General features: G+C 42.3%; 1 protein-coding gene across 4 annotated transcripts in view; it reads right to left on the reverse strand.

Annotated features, from left to right (window-relative positions):
* Positions 1-19,870: 19,870 nt before the first annotated feature.
* Positions 19,871-21,919, reverse strand: part of LOC147016010 (E3 ubiquitin-protein ligase NEDD4-like) — a 136,890-nt gene continuing 134,841 nt past the window's right edge. For all 4 annotated transcript variants that reach the window (XM_085848693.1, XM_085848694.1, XM_085848692.1 and 1 more), the window contains 2 exons: positions 21,535-21,607; positions 19,871-21,167 (listed from right to left, as the gene is read on the reverse strand). In XM_085848693.1, the coding sequence (XP_085704819.1) occupies positions 21,065-21,167; positions 21,535-21,607 (176 nt within the window). In that variant the 3' untranslated portion in view covers positions 19,871-21,064. The remainder of the gene's footprint in view (positions 21,168-21,534; positions 21,608-21,919) is intronic.

Raw genomic sequence — 21,919 nt, forward strand, 5'->3', positions numbered from 1 at the left:
ACACACACACACACACACACACACACACACACACACACACACACACACACACACACACACACACACACACACACACACACACACACACACACACACACACACACACACACACACACTGCTGGAATTATAGATAGATGATGTCATAGGTGACGAGGTGTGGCAGCCATGTTGGAAAAACTTTGGACCTCTGAATCTGAAACTGCACCAAGGAAAAAAACTTAAAACTTGGCACACTGCAAGTACTCCTCAGGGGGAATGTGCGATTTTTTTGATGACGTCATCGGTGCCTTCATTACGTTGTCATAATTGCTTATGTAGAATGCTACATCTGATAAGTATGAAAATTTTTGAGAGTAATCTTGGGATAAATTGATCCAAAAAAAAAAATAAATGATGATGTCATCGCTTACGTGATTCAGCAACCATATATGTTGTTACAGATTTCTGAATCCGGTCTGATGAATGCATCCACACATCCAGGTCCTCAGACAATTATTTCCTTAAATGGATGTTCAGATTAGCCCCCTCCCAATGTCTAATGGGATCTTAAATTTGATGCGTTGAGAAGGATAAAGGATAGATCCCCTCTCTTATGGGAAGCTTTTTTTCTTTATGACAGACACGTTCACACACATTTCTTTCACGAGCTCTGAAGCAGCCCTCGTTTTTCCTCAGCAACATTCTTTCACGAGCTCCGACGCCCGCCTTTTTTGAGAGCACACAGGTCGTCATAGTAACCGTGCCCCAGTGGGGCGGGGTGAGCTTGGGGCGGACGGTACCCCGCGGAGAGGGCCCGGGGATATAAAAACGAGCGAGAGCAAGCGTGAGGTACGTTCTGTGAGGAGAGACATTTTGTGAGGAGAGGCGTTCTGTTAGGAGAGACGTTCTGAGATATTAAAAAAACGAGCGAAAGAGGGATGTTATCTGAGGAGAAAAAAAGTGCAGAAAGGAAAAAGCAAAGGGTGAGAGAAGAGACCAAGAAGCGGGTGTCTAACCAGCGCCGAAGAGACAATTCGCCCTTCCAGTGTTTCGGCAAGCGAGCGTGTGCGTGTGGGTGTGAGCAGCACCGCCAACAAGTGAGGCTCAGGTCGATCACCAACAACACCAGGGTCTAAACCCATGACAGACGATCTCGGTGTCCTCTAGACGCCGACTGGCGTTCAAGGCTGTTCGCGAGAGGGTGCACGGCAAAGCTGGGTGCTGGACGTTTTCGCTTCACAGACGACTTTCTGGTGAGCGAGATGATTCTCCCTCCCCCCCCCCCGCCCGAATGATCTGCTGGGTACCCTTGTCTGTGTTTAGCTGTAAGTAAGTCAACCCCCGATAAGCCTCTGCTCTGTCCCTTTCCTGGCATTTTGATTGATTTTGCTTTGAAATTCATTCTTTCTTTACCTCAGAAAATAAAAGGTCCTTTTTATTTATTTATTTGATTAATAATAAATTATTTGTCGATTTCCAACCTGTCCATGTTTGTCCTTTCCTTCCATTGGTCTAGCATTGTCCGAACCGAGATAGACTGGGAGGTAATTACCACAGATTTGACCAAAAAATCATCGGCACGCACCAGCGGTTAAAACGCTCGGCCGCTCTAATTAAAATCTAATCAGATATAACATTGGTGCTTTGCCGAGGGCGCGCTCCCCGCTCAGGTCACCATGTGACCTCTAGTTAAACGGAATAATTAGACGGCGGACACTGGAACTCGTGGTTGACTGGGTGATGTTCGTGGTTTTAAAACAACCCACCGTACCATAATGTTAATTGTGAGCGGTGGCCCCAGGTCCGGCTCTTCTGGACAACCGGGGATTAATCCCCCTGAGTGACGAGCTGGTGTCTCGGTACCCATCACCGCAACAATATATTTTTTTAAATCCGCAACATCACCGCAACAATATATTTAACACCTTCTCTGAAATGGCTGAACAGATTGAGGGGAAATCACACAAATGTTCCCCAAGCCTTGGGGATACCAGGGTATTCACGAATAATTGCTGGGTCACATGATCTGGAAGCCATATTGGATTAAGCAAATGTCTTTTAAAAATCCTTCATCAATCGACGTGAAATGATCGACTATTGATAGGGAATACATGTTTTAAATTTCAGCCTAATTGGACGCATAGTCTGGCAGCCAGGGTTATTTAATTTTTTTTAATCTGGGTTATTTTTGATATATATATATATTTTTTTTTTTGAATAAGGGTCACTTGGATGGGTTTGAGGGTAGAGGAGTAGCAGTTGAAACCTGAATCCTATCTGGGTTCCTCCTGAAGATTTCATCTTTCTTGTTTGGGTTCCTTCTGATGACTCCAATGCAGGGCTGTGTACCTATTTGGTCTTCAATTCGATTTGAAATGAACTCATTTTAATCCCATTCTGAATTAAATAGAATAATAATAATAATAATAATAATAATAATAATAATAATAATAATAAACGTAATGGGTTTCAGGTTCTGTCCGTTCAAAGCAGGGGGATGCATCAAAGCGAGACGCCTTCGTACCCGGTCATCACTGTCAGCAGTTATAAAGTAACAGCTCGAGTTAAGTCTCTTATTAATTACATAACACCAGCACACAAGATACACGAGACAAAAAAAAGACACAAAACAAGCCCTGGCGAGGGGCTGCAATGTCCGATTGCTCTTTTTCTTGTTTCGCTTGTCAACACTTTATTTCCTATTCTCTTTTATGCACTCCAAGCAAAATACTGGAAAGGCTCCAAAGTAATACCAATCCTTTCATTCCTTCAGTCTGGCTGGATCACAGCATGACTTTCTTCCACTACTCAAAAACCACTCGTCTCAATGGAATCAACACAATGCATTCTGGACAACTTCAACAACAAAAAAAAACAACCCCCACCGAGAACTGTTCTCACGGCAATAGACATGAACAAAGCTTTTGACACTGTACCCCAAAATATTCTCATAGTAACAATCCTCAATACCAACATGCGTACTAAAAATAAAGAAATCGCAAGCAAACTCTGTCCGGTCATCAAACTCAAACAAATCTGATACGTTGAAGTATTGAAAATGATTGTATATTATCACTTTTGATTCCAGATACTTGTTTAAACGGATAACAAGACAATTTGTCATTCTTATGGTTTTAAATGATCATGATTAAAATAATTTCCTACCAAATTGGGAAATTCAATTCAAAACATTTATTTCTTTCAACAGAAACAACAAGTTTGAAAAAGACATTTGAATGTCTGAATCCCAAAAAGCATGGCTTGGGGGACCCCATTTACAAATACAAGGCGATGTTCAGAATATATTACGAAACAACATTGAATTACATAACAGATAGAAACAAACCATGGGATAAATGAAAACGTGTTCATGGAGAGACAGTTCAGCAAAGTCAGAGAAAGAATCAAAGGTCGATGGATCGATGGAAAGCACCAGAGCAGCAATTCAATGGACAAATATACAATGGATTTCTTCAAGAATCTCTGTACAATGTCGAAAGACAAAATATTGTATAAGTTTGAATGAAAAGTTATTCAATGACGGAGATTTTTTGATACTGTACCATCTGCCAGATCTTTGCACAGTTTCAGGCCCGAGAAAGGAAAGTTGTGCTGAAAAGCAACGGTTCTGTGTTTTGGAAAATGAATATCACTGGCAAATCTTTAACCAAACTGATGAATTTCATAATTAAGTTTAAAATGATCACAAAATTGAGAAGAAAGTTATTTATGAATACATTTAAACATTAAAAAAAAAATACTTTGCTGAAAATGTTGTGACATCACATAATTTAAAAAGATTTAATTGATGAAATAATTGATTTAAACGAGTTCTTAGAGGTTCCCTTGATATGATTCAAAGGATTTTATTCTACAATATTACCAATTTATTCAGATATGATTGAAATGTATTTCCCCAGACTAAATTATGATATGAAGGATATGGAAGCACAAGTGTTTTTTTAAAAAAAATAATAAAATTGGAGACATAGTCGAGGCTCGTGGAAGAGCTAACACGAGTGCACTGAACGGATCAGGGTGCAATAGGACAAAAGGAGCAGCAGAGAAAGGGTGGAAACACCAACAGCAGAGTTGAAGGCCAAGATAGGGGCAGCTTTGGACAAACATTGGGTGTGGGGAGGAATGAGGGGCAAGAAAGGATGCATGGGGTGGATAAGAAGGATACAGAAGGAAAATCTCAGGAGGGAAAGCTGGAAATTTGGAAGGAGGAGGGATTGAGGGGTTAACGAGGGTCAAAAAGATCATTGTTTCGGATTGGGAACGATCTGAGATGGTGGTGAACAGCTGTTTTGATATGTAACTGTTCAGCCGAATTTTGACTCATGCAAGTCATGTCAGTTCATTGAAAGTAGAAGCAGCTGCATTGATGGATGGACACACGCGCACACACAGGCACCGAGCTCCTATGTTATATTAGATGCACCTGTTCCATCGAAATGACTAAGTTTGGCAATTCCCTCATCCACATGGTTTTATTATATGCTGCGGTAATTACAGTAATACATTTATACTTACTAGCAAGTTGCTCGGGCCCATGTCCGCGATTCGAAACGCGGTAGGGATGGAGGAGGCAAAAATGCAAATGGAATCTTCTGTCATCGAGACGGCAAGCTGGGAACAACGATTCACATTTATTGCCACATCTGATGCAATTAAATGTTCTCATGGCGGCGAGGTGCTCCATTTGAAACTGTTTGTTCAATGTACTGTACGTCGCTTTTTGATGCCTCGGGCCCATAATAAAAATTTGTATTGGTGTCGAAGCCAGTGATCAATTGCAAATTAATCATGGGATATTCATAATTATTAATTGCATTGTGGTTTGATGAAATGTGATATTGAGGATCCTGCAATGGCATTATGCGAAATGCAATTATAACTTCTTCCTCGTTTCCTTTTACATGGCTGAAGGCCTAATGCTACCAAGCTGCTGCTGCCCCACCTTTTGTACAATACTCCTCCACTGCTCTCCATCGCCAGCCAACTCTCTCCGCTCTCCTGCCACCCCCACCCCACCTTATTGATATCCCTCCTCATACAATCTTCCCATCTCAACCAAGGTCTGACTCTTTTCCTCTGACCTTGCTCCCTCAACCTTAATTCCTTTCTTTGCCATTCTCCTTCCATACACACCAAGTGCCCATCCCACCTCAGCCAGATCTTTACCAATCCCCTTGTGAAGCTCATCCGCACATCGATCTCCATCATTTCATCAATCCTTCTTCTGTCAACACTCTTCGCTACCACTATCCTCATGACCCAGTGGCTTTTGCAGACCTGCAGCGTCTGCTGTTGCTTCTGTCATTGCTAGTGTTCACATCGTAAAGGTATGCTGGCGTTATTCAAGACCCCAGAACTTTCCCTAACTAAATAGGAATTCCCTTCCAAGGAACTTCAATGCAGGTGTAGGCCGTTAGGCCCATCAAGCCAGCACAATGGTTGCCAACCTATGGACGTTTATCAGTGCTCTCTCCTTTTTAAAGGCAGACCACCAAGCAAGGAAGCAGCATGCATCATCCCAGACTCAAAGTGGGGAGTGGACACGAACTATTACACCATGTCAGCATCTGGCTAAATCCTCTCCACTGTGGTTGAAGTTAGCATTGATATGTACTGTGCCCATTTGCTTGTTGAGCTGTTCATATCTTGTGAATTTTTTAATTTTTTTAAATCAGGCTGGTGTATCTTGCCGTTCCAGCTTTTGACAAAGCACAAGTACCATGAGGTGATGACAATAGCCAGCAATTAACTTTTATTCTCTAAGAATGCTCACTTTTATTATTGTATCCTTTTCTTATTTTGCAAGCTCCAGTCTTCCTTCAGTCCTTTTAGATGGCAACTCACTGGTGTCACAGGTCACACCTGTACACTTTCCTCTCCTCACTGGCCTTTCCTATCTGTCTACTTATGTTTCTCTGTCAGCTGTCTTGTCTGTTTTCTGACCAGATGCATTGCCTGTCCGCCTGTGTGCCAGTTTGTTCTACGTCTAGTCAATCTGTTCCTTTCTGTGACATACAGTACCTTCAGAAAGTATTCACACCCCTTGACTTTTGTGACGTTTTGTTGTGTTGCAGCCCGAATTTAAATTGGATTAAACTTCAATCTTTTTGTCACCAATCTCCACAAAGTACCCCGTAATGATAAAGTGAAACATGCTTTTAGAATTACTTTACAAATTAATTAACCGTGAAAAGCTGAAATCTCTTGCGTCAAAAAGTATTCAACCCCTTTTATATGACACTCTAAATTGAGCTCAGGTGCATCCAATTTCCTTTGATCATCCTTGAGACGTCTCGACAACTTGAGTGGAGTCCACCTGTAGCCAATTTAATTGATTGGACATGATTTCGAAACAAACACACCTTTCTATATAGTTCCCACAGTTGACAGTGCATTGTCAGAGCAGAAACTCCACCATGAAGTCCAAAGAACTATCCGTAGAACTCCGAGATAGAATTGTGAGGAGGCATAGATCTGGGGAGAGGTAGAAAACAATTTCGAGAGTGTTGAAAGTTCTCAAGAGCACGGTGAGCTCCATCATTAGAAATGGAAAGAATATGGAAGAACCCAGACTCTTCTTAGAGCTGGCCATCCAACCAAACTGATCAGCTGGGCAAGAAGGACCTTGGGCAGGGACGTTTCCAAGAACCCATGATCTCTACAATATAATTTCATGTAACCGGCGATATTATCTGATATGTAAATTTGCACGGCCTGTGAAAGTAACCAGACTCCATGGCATAATTGCACAGCAGTTAGGGCGTCTGATTTGAATCTGGGAGGGCAACACAATGCTGACCTTGGCCAAGTCGTACCAAAGACTAATAATTATCGGTGCTGCTTCCTCTCTTTACACTCAATCTTTACATAGAGCACTGACAAAGTCTGTGTGTTATATACAGTGCCTATAGAAAGTCTACACCCTCTTTCAAAATGTTCACCTTTTGCTGCTTCATAGCCTGGAATTAAACTGCAATAAATCAGACTTTTCCCACCTTTATTTACACATTGCAACCCACAAATTCCAAATGAAAAACAAATTCGACAAATTAAAAAAAATTAATCAAAATACAAAACTCGAATATCTTGGTTGGATAAGTGTCCACCCCCCCATTATTTATAAAAGCAATTGTAAACTATATTATATTCATATAATTAGTTACCGTGCACAGTCAACGGTTTTGCAGAAATTGAGGTGCAACGTTTTTTTGGTTTTTCCAAGATGGTGCCTGTGCCACATGACCTATGACATCTTAAACCTAGCAGTAACATAGTCTATAGGAGGAGGCGCTCCTATGGTAAAAATTTCGTGTCTATCAGACCACCAGTGGCTGAGAAAAAAAAAATTCATAATGATTGGATAAGTGTTGTACTTGTCAAATCATAACGTCATAACACAGGCACCGATGACATCATCATTAACAAATCCTATTCCCCATGGGGAGTCGTTGACAATGACCAGGTCTCAATTTTTTTCCATGGAGCGGTTTCAGAGGTATAGAAGTGTGAGGTTTTCCAAGATGGTGCCTGCACCACGTGACCTATGATGTCATAATTATCATTGTCATATTCTGCAGGAGGAGGTGCAGGATGGTGAAAATTTCATGTCAATCGGACCAAGAATTGCAGAGAAATAAAATTCATAATGATCGAATCAATAAGGAGCTGGAGCACGAGACAGAACTAGAACAAAGTTGGACTTGTCGAATTATGATGTCATAAGTAAGATACCGATGACATTATTAACACATCTTATTCCTCAAGGGGAGTACTTGACAATAAGCCATGTTTAAATTTTTCCATAGAGTGGTGTCAGAGATATTGAGGTGCAACTTTTTTCATTTTTTCCAAGATGGCACCTGTAGCAAGTGACCTATGATGTCATAATTATCATTTAAAAAAAATTCAACAGGAGGAGCCACTCATATTCTGAAAATTTCATGTTCATCAGACCAACAATTGCAGAGGAAATTTTTCTTTTTTCATACTGATCAGATCAAGTGTTGTACTTGTCAAATGACGTCATAATAAAGGCATCGTTGAGATCACCATCAACATATCTCATTCTCCATTGGGAGTACTCGACAATGAGCCATGTTGAAATTTTTTCTAACCTATACAATCATTCTAACTAAACCTAGCCATGACAGGGAACGACCATCAATTGCTTTGAAGTATCATATACTTTCATTTTCAACTGGGCCTGAGGGGAAGAAACAAGTGCTGCTGTTGCTGCATTGAAGAGGAAATTGAAAGCCTAAGTCAGGTTAGTGAACACTGTGTACTTGAACTCACTTATTGATTGTATAATACATTACAAATGCTGATTTTCGAACCTATATGCCATACGTACATGTACATTATTGCTCATATCTCAGAAACTATTGGAGTGCCCATCACAAAATTTATGTGGAAGCTTCTTGACATCATAAGGTACCTCTGGGATGAATTTGAGGAAATTTGAAGGATACATTTTTTGGGGATTCACGATTGAAGTTTATATTTTGTGATAACTTTTTTGTGGTTGGAGGTAGGAAAATGTTGCCTAGACAAATTCATAGAGCATGAAAATACCTTTAAAATGACACCAAAACCAGCTCTCTATGTGTTATACTTTTAGAGATATGGCCATTTGAATTTGCGACGTTGTGCTAATTAGTCCACAGTTCGTTAGTCTGTATCTCACTAATTAAGAGGCTGTGAGCAAAAATATTTGAGTTCTTGACGTTTTGCATGGGTCCCAATTGGTTCCCAAAGTTTTACAAAAATCTGAGAGATGACGGCAGATTCTTTGATGATTTGACATGGAATGACCCGTGTTGGACCAGTTTGTCATTTTATCCAGATCTGCAGTGAGCGAAGAAGCTGCTGCTTGCCGGTCGGAGGGATGCCAGATGGTACGGCAGAGGGTGGAGTCATCAGCAAAGAGATAGAGGATTTTCCAGAGAGTCGGAGAGATCATTGATGAAAACCAGAAAAAGAACAGGGCCCAGAATGTTACCTTGAGGAACTCCAGCCTGCACAGGAAGAGGGGATGAAAGAACTCCATTTAGGGCCACACGGTGACAGTGACAGGAGAGGAAGTCTGCGAGCCATGAGTGGAGATGGCCTTGGATACCATGGGAAGAGAGTTTGGTGAGCAGGGCAAGGTGCCAAACTGTGTCAAAAGCACGTGATATGTCCATGGATACGGCTCGGATTTCGTGTCTGGCATTGAGGACCTCCATCCATTGTTGGGAGAGCAGAAGCAGCATATCCAGGGTAGAGTGACCTGGTCTGAAACCAAATTGATGATCAGAAATCAAGCCATTGGAGAAGAGGAAGGATTTAATGTCTGAAGCGATGGATTCCATAACCTTGCTGATGATTGGGAGAAGGATGATTGGTTTGTAGTTGCAGGGATCTGTTTTTGCACCTTTTTTGTGCAGGGCAGTGATGTTTGCTGATTTCCAAGCAGATGGCAGATGACCTTGAGCAAATGAGAGGGTGAATAGAACAGAGAGTGGGCGAGAAAGAACAGAAAAGCAGGTTTTGAGGACACGTGGGCTGATGCCGTCTGGACCAGTTGCAGAATCTGAGTTGAGGTTTCACAGCAAGCTCTCCACCTTGTCAGGAGAAAAGGACGCAGAGTCCAGGGACAGTTTGGTGCGACTGGGTAAGGTGGGTAGAGAAAGTGATGGGTTTTGGACACAAGATTTAGCTGCTCATTCGATAGACAAGATTCGACGCCACCAGGATTTTGAGGAGCGAGATAGTGGAGTCGATAGTAGAAAAATCGTGCAAATTATGATACAAGCATCAAATTTGGCATTTCTGTTCTGCGGGGCTTTCTGATCAAATCTGCCTGATTGGTCATTTGAAAATCCCAATTTTGAAAAAAAAAAAAAAAAAAAAATTTGAAATCACAGCTGGCTGAAATTCTTGAAGCGCAAGTGAACATCCCAGACAGAGAACCACGGGGAGATGCAGTCATCATTGATGACTCAGCACTTATCAATTCCCTTCCTCCACGCACTTCAAAGATATTTGATGACTATGCGAAAGAAGACATCATCCCAAAGGTGGAATCCTATAGTGCCAGGTACGAGAAGGTGGATGTAGTGTTTGATGTGTACAAGAAGTCAAGTCTGAAGTCCGAGGCAAGGACGAAAAGGGGGCAAGGAATCAGAAGAAGAGTGACAGGAACCAGTAAGACCCCCAAGTAACTGGAGAAGCTTTCTTCGAGATGACAGCAACAAGACTGAGCTGTTTCACTTCCTTGCAGAAAAGATGGGTGAAGCACAGATGACAAGCACAGTCATTGTCACAAAAGGAGAAGATGCCATTAGCAACACAAGGAAGTCACTGGATGCTGTGTCTCCATGTTGTCATGAAGAAGCTGACACTCGAATATTTGTACACGCCAGGGATGTAACGACGGATGGTAGCAAGTCCATTATCATTAAGGCTAATGACACGGACGTACTAGTCATAGCAATATCTGTACTGCCATCCTTACAGGAACTAGGTCTTGAGAACATGTGGATTGCCTTCGGCCAAGGAGCCAAGGCGTGATGGATTCCAGTCCATGAGGTAGTTTCTGCAATCGGGCCTGAGAAAGCGAGAGGGATCCCGTACTTCCATGCGTTCACTGGATGTGACGTCGTGTCTGCCTTCTGCGGTAAAGGGAAGAAAACTGCATGGCAGACTTGGAACGTCTTTGATGATGTTTCTGAAACATCCACCAATCTCAGCCAGCATCCAACATTGATTCGTGATCTTGTCTTTTTTTTGAAGTTTTTTTTTTTTCAAATTTTTCAAAATTTGGATTTTCAAATGGACAATCAGGCAGATTTGATTAGAATCCCCTGGGGAACAAATGTGCCAAATTTGATGCTTGTATCATCATTTGCACGATTCCTCTCAAAAATTGCCGTTATCTGCCCCACCAAGACAGGTTTGAGAGTTCAGACTTGATGAGAAAGATGTTGTTTTCTGGCTCTCCTGAGGGTAGATACACAATTGTTCTGAGCTTTATGGAAGGAACTGAGATTGCCCTCAGTTGGGTTTGCTTTCCATGAGGCAAAGGCAAGTTGTTTCAGGACAACTGCCTCGCCACAAGCTTTAGTGAACTCGGGTGGGAGGAAGGGTAGGACAACTGAAAACGAGAGTGGATAAATCTGTGCATGAGGGAGAGCAAGTTTATTTGAAGGAATTCCCAGGATGAGTTGATGTTGGAGAAAGTAGAGATAGGAGACGAGTCTATAAGTTTGAGGGCTGCTTGGAAACCCTGCCAGTCGGCTTGAGTGAAATGCCAGACTCGACGGCAGTGAGGTGGTTCTCTGATAACAGCCAGAGAGATGTCCACTTTGACAAGGACGTGGTCAGAAGAACCGATTGGAGCAGATGAAGAGCAGCAGATATTGTCAGGGACATTTGTCAAAATCAGATCCAGAAGAGATGGAGTACCATTGGTTGAGATCTGGATAGGGAAGTTGACCGATTGATTCAGTCCCAATGAGTCGCAGAAAGCTTTTGCTGAGGTGCCATGGCAGGTGAGAGAGGTACCCACACCGAGCCAACTGGCGTGATGACAATTGAAGTCACCACATAAGAGGAAGAGAGAGTTTGGATGAGAAGATAGAAGTTGGTCCATGTTTTTGGAGAGTGAGGAATAGATGGAGTCATCACTGTTCGGTGGACGATACAGTACACATATAAACATGAGGTGGGAGTAGAGGGGAAGCCGTAGCCAGAGGTATCCCTGGGGGTGTGGGGGAGTGAGAGCAGTGCATGGAGAGTGAGGAATGGAGTCTTTGATGAAGAGAGCAACTCTTCCACCAGGACGAGGCTCAGGTCTGTCATACCGTAAGGGGGAGTAACCAGGGAGAGATACTTGGGAGTCAGACACGTCTTGGGAGAGGAAAGTTTCTGTTCGGCAGATTATGTCTGGTTTGTCCGTGGCAACCTGTATGGAAAGATCTGAAAGGTTTGAGCGAAGGCCCCGGATATTTGAGGTCCACACTTTTAATGAAGAGGTAGGGGAGGAGGCTTTGGGTGCAGGGGGTGGGGGGGAGGGGGAGGATAGGACAAGGGATGAGGGAGGGAGGTAAGGAGGGTTGTTGAAAGAGTGTGGGGGATTGCAGAATAGCTAGTGGAGGGGGCCGAATGAGGAGAAAAGGCTCTGTGGTGCTGGGGGGGAGGGGGGACAAGAGAGGGGAGGAAGGCAGTTGAGGATTTGAGGAGGTGGAGTGAAGAGAAGAATGCGAGAGGGCAGTGGAAGGAGGCAGCTTAGTGGAGAGGGGGGGGGAGCAACTTTGAGAAGGATGAGTGAGGGGGATGAATGGAGGGAGAAAGGTGAGGGGGGAGTTTTTGAGAGAGGTGAGAGGAAGGCTTGGAGGGAGAAGAGTGGGATGGTTGCTTTGAGAGTGAGGGGTGAGATGGCACAAAAGTTGGAAAAAAGAATGGTTGATGGAAAGCGAACATTCATAGCAAACTTGGGTTTTTTTAAGTTTTCGGTCAGAGATGTGATTTAACACAATTCTTGAGGGATGATTCTTGAGGTGAATCCAGAGAATGGAGAGAAGAAACGCTGTAACAGTTGGATCTTTTAGGCAAGGAATGAAGGAGAGCTCGAAATGAGAGCAGTCTGTTAAAATAGCAGAAGAGTAGTGCATTCTGATACAGTTAAGAGTACCACATGTGTGAGAGAGGAAGATGAAGCATTATAAGATGTTGTTTTGATTATTATTAATGTTTGAGAGAGTTTTCAACAGATTAGGTCATGGAAGTGTTGGAGAAAAAAATCGAGGAAGAAGAGGAGAAGAATAGAAGAAGAAGAATAAGAAGAGGAGGAAGAGGAATCAAGAGTCGTGAGTGAGGAAGGAGAAAGATCGCGTTTTTTTATATGTTTGTTTTTGTTTTTTTGATTTAAGACAAGAAATGGAGTGATAAATTGGGAGTGATGGGGGACGTTACGAAAGAGAGGAAGATAGAAATTGAAGGTAATGGGGGAGAAAAAAGAAAACACGATCGTACCGTTAGGCCTCAAGCCTCAAGGGTAGGCCTCAAGGGTAGGCCTCAAGCGTCCAGTATGACAAAGTCGACAAAATCTCACAAAATAGCACGATTTTTGAAACAAAACCGAACTCGGAACACACAGTAACATGTAGGTGAGAAAATAAACAGTTAAAACGGGACAAACAACGACCGGAAACTTAACTTTGAGATCATCAGCAGAGAGCCGTGAAGGAGACCTGTTGACTTTCCAAACCCGGAACCGGAAGTACAATTAATTTTTAATTTTCTGAAATTTGTCGAATTTGTTTTTCACCTGGAAGTTTTTTTTGTTGTTGTTGAGGGTTTAATGGTGCTATCAGAGCTTGGAGGCTCTCTCCATGCCATGCACCAGAATCTGGTCAAACTCTTTAAAGGCAGATACATTTTGAATGGATCTCCCACATTCCTGCTGAAATTTTAATACCACCTTAACGAGATAGAGCTCGAGCACGAGATAGAACTAGAGCATGAGATAGAGCTAGAGCACGAGATAGAGCGAGAGCACAAGATAGAGCGAGAGCACGAAATAGAGATAGAGCACGAGATAGAACTAGAGCACGAGATAGAGCGAGAGCACGAGATAGAGCTAGAGCACGAGATAGAGCACGAGATAGAACTAGAGCATGAGATAGAGCACGAGATAGAGCTAGAGCACGAGATAGAGCACAAGATAGAACTAGAGCATGAGATAGAGCTAGAGCACGAGATAGAGCGAGAGCACAAGATAGAGCTAGAGCACGAGATAGAACTAGAGCACGAGATAGAGCGAGAGCACAAGATAGAGCGAGAGCACGAGATAGAGCGAGAGCACGAAATAGAGATAGAGCACGAGATAGAGCGAGAGCACAAGATAGAGCGAGAGCACAAGATAGAGCGAGAGCACAAGATAGAGCGAGAGCACAAGATAGAGCGAGAGCACAAGATAGAGCGAGAGCACAAGATAGAGCGAGAGCACGAAATAGAGATAGAGCACGAGATAGAACTAGAGCACGAGATAGAGCGAGAGCACGAGATAGAGCTAGAGCACGAGATAGAGCACGAGATAGAACTAGAGCATGAGATAGAGCTAGAGCATGAGATAGAACTAGAGCACGAGATAGAGCGAGAGCACAAGATAGAGCTAGAGCACGAGATAGAACTAGAGCACGAGATAGAGCACGAGATAGAACTAGAGCATGAGATAGAACTAGAGCATGAGATAGAACGAGAGCACGAGATAGAGCGAGAGCACAAGATAGAGCTAGAGCACGAGATAGAACTAGAGCACGAGATAGAGCGAGAGCACAAGATAGAGCGAGAGCACGAAATAGAGATAGAGCACGAGATAGAACTTGAGCACGAGATAGAGCGAGAGCACGAGATACAGCTCGGCAGTTTCCATAATCGTCGGGGGGGGGGGGGACCAAACAGGGCATAGCAACTGCCCGTTGCATCCTCCCCCACCCCCCCCCCCGCATCGAGCCGGGATTCTTCTTCTTCTTCTTCTTCTTCCAAACCTGGAAATTGTGGGTTACCAAGTGTAAATAAAGGTGAAAAAGTCTGATTTAATGCAATTTAATTCCAGGATATAAGTTAACAAAAGGTGAAAACTTTGAAAGGGGGTGTGGACTTTCTTTGGGCACTGTATCTTGGGTTGGAATTTCTTCTAAATTGTCTCCATGGCTGTGGAGAGAAAAGTGATGTCAAAGAGGATGTCGCTGGTCCCCAGACTGCCCTGAGATGTTATGTCACTTCCCCCACAGTCAGTTGCTGTCTGGTCAAGTGTGGTGTCTCAAATCTGTTTGCATGTGTTGTTACAGCTCCTCCATGAGCATGCCATATCAAGAAACATTTTATTATAGTGTGTGTGTGTGTGTGTGTGTATGTGTGTGTGTGTGTGTGTGTGTGTGTGTGTGTGTGTGTGTGTGTGTGTGTGTGTGTGTGTGTGTGTGTGTGCGTGTGTGTGTGTGTGTGTGTGTGTGTGTGTGTGTGTGTGTGTGTGTTCTTTGATATATCCATTTTGTCAATCACAGAAATGCAAGGTTTGCCTCGTCAGTACTGCAATCACTCACCTTCAAACCAAAAACAGTTCTGGAAGACAATGCAATTCTCCAACTTCGCACGGAATTTTGATTGAGGCTCCATCAAAACAAGCAAAGATCTTTCTCCATTTTAGCATTTGAACTGTCAATCCAATGGATTGAAAATCCTGAATTTTGTAATCATTGTTCACATAAATGGTTAAAATGTTTACTTGTTGCATTTTTTTTGTCTCATCCAAATTGTTGCTCAAACTGAAGCTTCTACTCGTCCATCCCTTTTGTAAATCATTAACTGGCGATTAGGTTGAACTCAATTTTAATTAACTTTTCAGGCCCCCAAATTTTAAACTTAATGCAGAATATTCGGATATCTTTCCATTTTTCCGATTTATAACTTCATTTGATTAATTTCATGACCTTGAACCTCTTTAATATGAATTTTGTTCTTGTTCTTGCTAAGCAAATCATTTGATTCAAGAAGCTTTCCAATGATCTGCATAAACTGTTCAACTTTCATAACATCATTTGCACTGCAAGTAGTGCCATGCTGAGAAATGGCTCTTTTTACCAATTCTAATCAAAACAAAAGAATAAGAATGCATGTCCTGAAGCTCACCTGGATCAAGAGCAAGGCACTCAAACCACCCACAGATCCCCTTGGACCTTGATTAACTTTTTTAATGCCATAAACAAACTTTGGTACATCACGTGTGATGAAGGTTGTGGTCAGGTTTCATCGAAATTGTGTGTATTTATGGAGAAGAGCAAAAACCTATTTTGGGGGGTCAAATCCTCCTACTCCCCCATAAAGCCCCTTAATGAGCACAAATTTTGATGCGGTCAATATGCCTTCGTTAGACATCAGATAAACAACATGGCCAAAAGTATGCGGACAACCCTTCTAATTAATGGATTCAGCGATTACAGCCACACCCATTGCTGACAGGTGTATAAAATCAAGCACACAGACATGCAATCTCCATAGACAAACATTAGCAGTAGAATGGGTCGTACTGAATAGCTCAGTAACTTTCAACGTGGCTCCATCATAGGATGTCACCTTTCCAACAAGTCAGTTCGTCAAATTTCTGCCCTTGTAGAGTTGCCCCGGTCAAATGCAAGTGCTGTTATTGTGAAGTGGAAATGTCCAGGAGTAACAACAGCTCAGCCACGAAGTGGTAGGCCACGCAAGTTCACAGAATGGGACTGCCGAGTGCTGAAGCACGTAGCATGGAAAAATCGTCTGTCGTCAGTTGCAACACTCACTACCGAGTTACAAACTGACTCTGGAAGCAACATGGCCAAAAGTATGTTCAGTGCACAAGCACTGTTCATCGAGAGCTTCATGAAATGGGTTTCTATGGCTGAGCAGCTGCACACAAGCCGAAGATCACCTTGTGCACTGGCAAGCGTCAGCTGGAGTGGTGTAAAGCTCACCGCCATTGGACTCTGGAGGAGTGGAAACGCATTCTCTGGAGTGTTGAATCACGCTTCACCATCTGGCAGTCCGATGAACTAATCTGGGTTTCTTGGATGCCAGGAGAACGCTACCTTTCCAAATGCATAGTACCAACTGTAAAGTTTGGTGGAGGAGCGATAATGGTCTGGGGCTGTTTTTCATGGTTAGGGCTCAGCCCCTTAGTTCCAGGGAAGAGAAATCTTAATGCCACAGCATACAATGACATTCTCGACGATTCTGTGCTTTTAATTTTGTGGCAACAGTTTGGGAATGCCCTTTCTTGTTTCAGCATGACAATGACCCTGTGCACAAAGGGAGGTCCATACAGGAATGGTTTGTCGAGATCGGTGTGGAAGAACTTGACTGGCCTGCACAGAGCCCTGACCTCAACCCCATAAAACACCTTTGGGATGAATTGGAACGCTGACTGTGAGCCAGACCTAATCGCCCAACATCAGTGCCCGACCTCACTCATGCTCTTGTGGCTGAATGGAAGCAAATCCTCGCAGCAATGTTCCAACATCTTGTGGAAAGCCTTCCCGGAAGAGTGGAGGTTGTTAGAGCAGCAAAGGGGGGGACCAAGTCCATATTAATGCCCATGATTTTGGAATGAGATGTTGGACGAGGTATCCACATACCTTTGGCCATGTCGTGTATGATGCTTGTGGCCAAGTTTCATCAAAATCGTGTGTTTGGTTGAAGTGATTATTACTGAAGTGTTTATGCACTGACTGACTGACACTTCCAGACACTGCTCGATCACGTAAGCTCAACTGACTAAAGTCTAGGTGAGCTAAAATTGGCACGGTCGTAAAACTGAGCATGCTTACACTACCTGTCTAAACTGGTTCACAAAGTAAACACGAATTAGAATCCTTGACAGTTGTCGTATGATTATTTCTGATACACGAAACACCCTGCAAATCATGCCTTAACACAACAGACTTTTTCTGGAATGATGGCAACATTTTCCATCCAATCATCATGCAACTGTTAAAAAAAAAAATTCCATGGATAGGTGCTCTTATGTCGAAAGTTTTGTGTCGATTGCTCAAACGGTTATGGAGAAAACAAATTTAAAAGTGAAAAGGTGAGGACCTCAGCCGACGTTCCACAACCATCCTTGTACTTATTGTGGATGCCTATTACTCGTCTCAGGGTTATACTATTTTACCAAATTGTCCTGTTCCATGCAAATAACTGTTTGAAAGTATCCAAAAAAATCCGTTTGCATTTGTTGCTACTAATACTTCGAATTGTGGGTTTGCACAGACGAATCCCTTTTGGCCAAAAACACCGATATAGAGCTCAACATATGTTGGCCTTTGCAACAGGCCGGAGTGGGTTCCAAGGATACTTTATCTCCCTCTCATTTGGCAATGTGATCAGGATGGTTGAATATTAAATATAACAACAGCAACTACCACCCATTACTACTAAAGTAGTCATACCTTTGGATCGTTCAGCAGTTCTTTGGCAGTGCAATGACAACTTCAACTCTTCAAGGCACATAACAAAGATCTGCCCCCAAACAACCTATACCTCTTCGAGCAAAGTTTGACAAGGTAATTGAGCCCAGTTCCAACAGTTAGTTTTTAAACGACGACAACTGTAGCTCAATTGCCAAGACTGGTTTGATCACTATTAAACTGAAGGTTGATGCTGCTGTAGTTTTCACAAAGTCCTTTGAAAGAAGCCTCAATGATATTTTTAAAAAGAGACATTTTTAGCAACTCATTTTTGAAATGAAAAGTGAAAAATACCACAAAGTTTACGAATGAATCTGAAGTTATGGCCCAGTCAAACTACCCCGAAAAAGGGCTCAACACAAAACAAATTGCAGAATAATTTTTTTTTCTCTCATCGGTACATGTTTCAAGGGGAGCCCCAACAACATCATACTAAAAGTTCTCTGCAATACATTTAGTGGAAAGGGGTCAAAAATGCATTAGCTTCTGCCTTTTACCGAAACAATCTTTTCACAATAACTTTGTAACCAAACATCGCATCATGTCAAATATGCAAATTATCTTCCACCATTACCAGAAAAATCTGTGTTTTCACACAACTCAGAGAATAAATGATCAAACATGGCAAAATCAGTTCAACATCGAGATATGTCTGTGATAAAGACAAACACTATACTGTGAAACCAGTGATCACTTTTGACCAGCCATTATTCTGGAAGGCAATGCTTATCATTGACTCAGAGCCTAGTTAGAGTGAACTAAAATCAGTAGTTTTAAGACTTGGGGGGGACTGCATATGGAGATGAGCTTCCTTGGTTGTGTCGGTCATTTCATGGCCACAAGAAGTCTTGCAGAAGTCCTGGAAGTGGTCATATGTGAAGCAAAGATGAGTGAACACGGGTGTTTGCTGGTCAAGTGGGATACGCTGGATTCAGCTGCTCAGATTTAATCGTGTTTGAAAGAAAATGCAAATTAGGAGAGTGAGGCAATTTCATAGATGAGAGAAAAGGACAGTGGAGTGGAATAAAGCATAATGTTTAGAAAGTGGGAGAGAACTATGGCAAGAAAGGTCATTGAGGTTGACATCGCTAACCTCTCTGCAGTGAGCAATGACGACACCGTGACAAATGCTCTGTGCTACTGAACAAGCACCAGAACATTTGTCACCACTCAGGTGACAATAATGAATATAATTCATCAGTGTGTTGGCTTCCCGTGCACACATGTCTCCAGACATCTTCCCAATAAACCTCTTTTCCAGCCCTTTTTTATTTCACCTGGTGAACTTGATGTTGGAGAAGACCCAGCAAGTTACTCGAGGAGATGATCAACCTTATCATGATGCAATGGAATATGAATGTTAGTGGATTGGAAGACAAGATAATGAACAAATTTTAACGAGGTTGAATAGGTTTACCATGATGGCAAATGAGAAGCATCAGCTCTCATCAGATCAAAAGCCCTTTTGCTGCAATCAATCACCAGATGTGATAGATATCTAACCAGAAATAAATGAAAAGATATTTAAGTAGATGATAGGTGCCAGTGAATGTACGCCTTAACCCTTTGAAGCCTGAGCTTCTTGGACTTTTGGTTCCATATCCCCACCCCTCCCCAGGGGGAAAAAAATCCAGCCACTCAAGTTTATGGAGGTTTGAATAGCAGCTGTTAAAATGGCCACTAGGGTTGAAACAGTTAAAATTGTTTAAAGAAATAAAACAGCAACAGATAGATTTTGGGTCTTGCAAAGTCTTGTAAGTAGACTATTGGGAAGCTCTCATATCAGAGGTTGTGAGGAAAAGCTCATGAAATGCCATATATCAAACGAGATCATTATTTAATTAAATCGTTTTTTAAAATCTCAATAAAATTGTGGACTTGACTTGCGTAAAGAATCTTTAATAGTGAATAAAAGACAAAGTAAACAAAATTCAACATGTACAAGGAAATGCATCTTCGACAATCTATTATCCTTAGTTAAAATAGACAAATTTCAAGTATGCTCAAAAGTTGACAGTTCTAAAAATGGCTTCTTAAATAAGCCGAACAACTGGTCAAAATTTTTCTCAGTGGAAAAGAAAAATCTGCGTATTGCATTAGTACCCGATGTTGTACAGGACGTAATACAAAGTAGATATACACAATGTAGTATAGTTTTAAACAGTGTTACAAAATGTGCAAGATATAGGTCATAAGAAGATGCAAAGTCTTGCAGAAGTCCTGGACTCAGAGCCTAGTTTGAGTGAACTAAAATCAGTAGTTTTAAGACTTGAGGGAGGGGGGGGGGCTGCATATGGAAATGAGCTTCCTTGGTTGTGTCAGTCATTTCATGGCAACAAGAAGTCTTGCAGAAGTCCTGGAAGTTGTCATATGTGAAGCAAAGATGAGTGAACACGGGTGTTTGCTGGTCAAGTGGGATACGCTGGATTCAGCTGCTCAGATTTAATCGTGTTTGAAAGAAAATGCAAATTAGGAGAGTGAGGCAATTTCAGAGATTCGAGAAAAGGACAGTGGAGTGGAATGAAGCATAATGTTTAGAAAGTGGGAGAGAACTATGGCAAGAAAGGTGATTGAGGTTGACATCACTAACCTCTCTGCAGTGAGCAATGACGACACCGTGACAAATGCTCGGTGTTACTGAACAAGCACCGGCACATTTGTAACTACTCAGGTGACAATAATGAATACAATTCGTCAGTGTGTTGGCTTCCCGTGCACACATGTCCCTGTGTATAGTTTTAGTATAGTTTTAAACAGTGTTACAAAATGTGCAAGATATAGGTCATAAGAAGATGCAAATGTAGCTTGGTGTTACCACCCCCTCTGCCCTAAAAAGTGATATTTGAAACACTCAATGAGGAAATAGTCCGCAATGAAATGACGAAAGTATCTTCTAAAATGTACAGATGACATTAGGGATGTACAACTTTAAAAGCCCCCCCGCCCCCCAAAAGGAACACCAAGGAAACCAAATTCTGAAAACTACCTGCATTAAAAGGTATACTCATCATGTTCAACTCAATTGAAACTCTCACGAGCCTTGCTCCAGCATTTGGAATAGACCGAAACAAATGCAATCAGTCAACACCTTCAAATCCCTGTGTATTTTCCACAGCAAGTGACAACTTCTCACGAAGGTCTCTGAAAGACTCATACGGAGGGAGGTCCAAGCGATTGAAACTGCACACAGATCAAAATGACGTCATAGCTGAAGTACACTGAAAACGTGTCAACCACAACCAAATAAGACAAAACGTCATTGGAATTGGATTTTTTTAAACATCCTGGATTTTTTTTTTTGTGAGCATCGGCCATTTTGACCACTCCACTCGATTAATTTAATATCGCTCTCCTAGCCTTGTAGCATATGTGCGTGGATCAAGTATGATGACCAGGCTGCGACGTAATGGTATCACAATCACATCCTTGCACTTCATTTAATCCACGTGGAAGTCCCCCCCCTCCCTCCCCACCAACCGAGTGTTGAACAACAAAATATCTGTAAAACTGCCTCTTCTGTTCAACCAAATACAATTAACAGACTCACCATGTATGTGCTCTTGGCAGTTTGTCTGGTGTGCCCCACTTTTGTACAGTGAACTTCTGTGGACCATTGGAACCTATGGTTTGGGATGTGGGGGGGGGGGGAGGTGAGGTGGTATAAATCCATCAATCACATACTAGTGATCAATATTTTATGTTGATGCATTATTTTTAATACTTCTAAACATTTCTGCTTCATATTTCCACGACAGCAATGAAAAAATTAATTGTCCACCAACATAACTCATGTGTTTTTGCACACGCCATCTTGGCTCATGGAAGAGCTCATACACTGAATGGATGGGGGCATAACAGAATGCAAAAGGAACAGTAGAGTGGAGAGAAACACCATCAGCAGAGTTGAAAGCCATGACAGAAGGAGACTTGGA

The sequence above is a fragment of the Eptatretus burgeri genome, chromosome 12, assembly GCF_056783735.1.
Source record: "Eptatretus burgeri isolate ZD-2024b chromosome 12, Ebu_testis_v1, whole genome shotgun sequence".
NCBI classification, from domain to species: domain Eukaryota; kingdom Metazoa; phylum Chordata; class Myxini; order Myxiniformes; family Myxinidae; genus Eptatretus; species Eptatretus burgeri.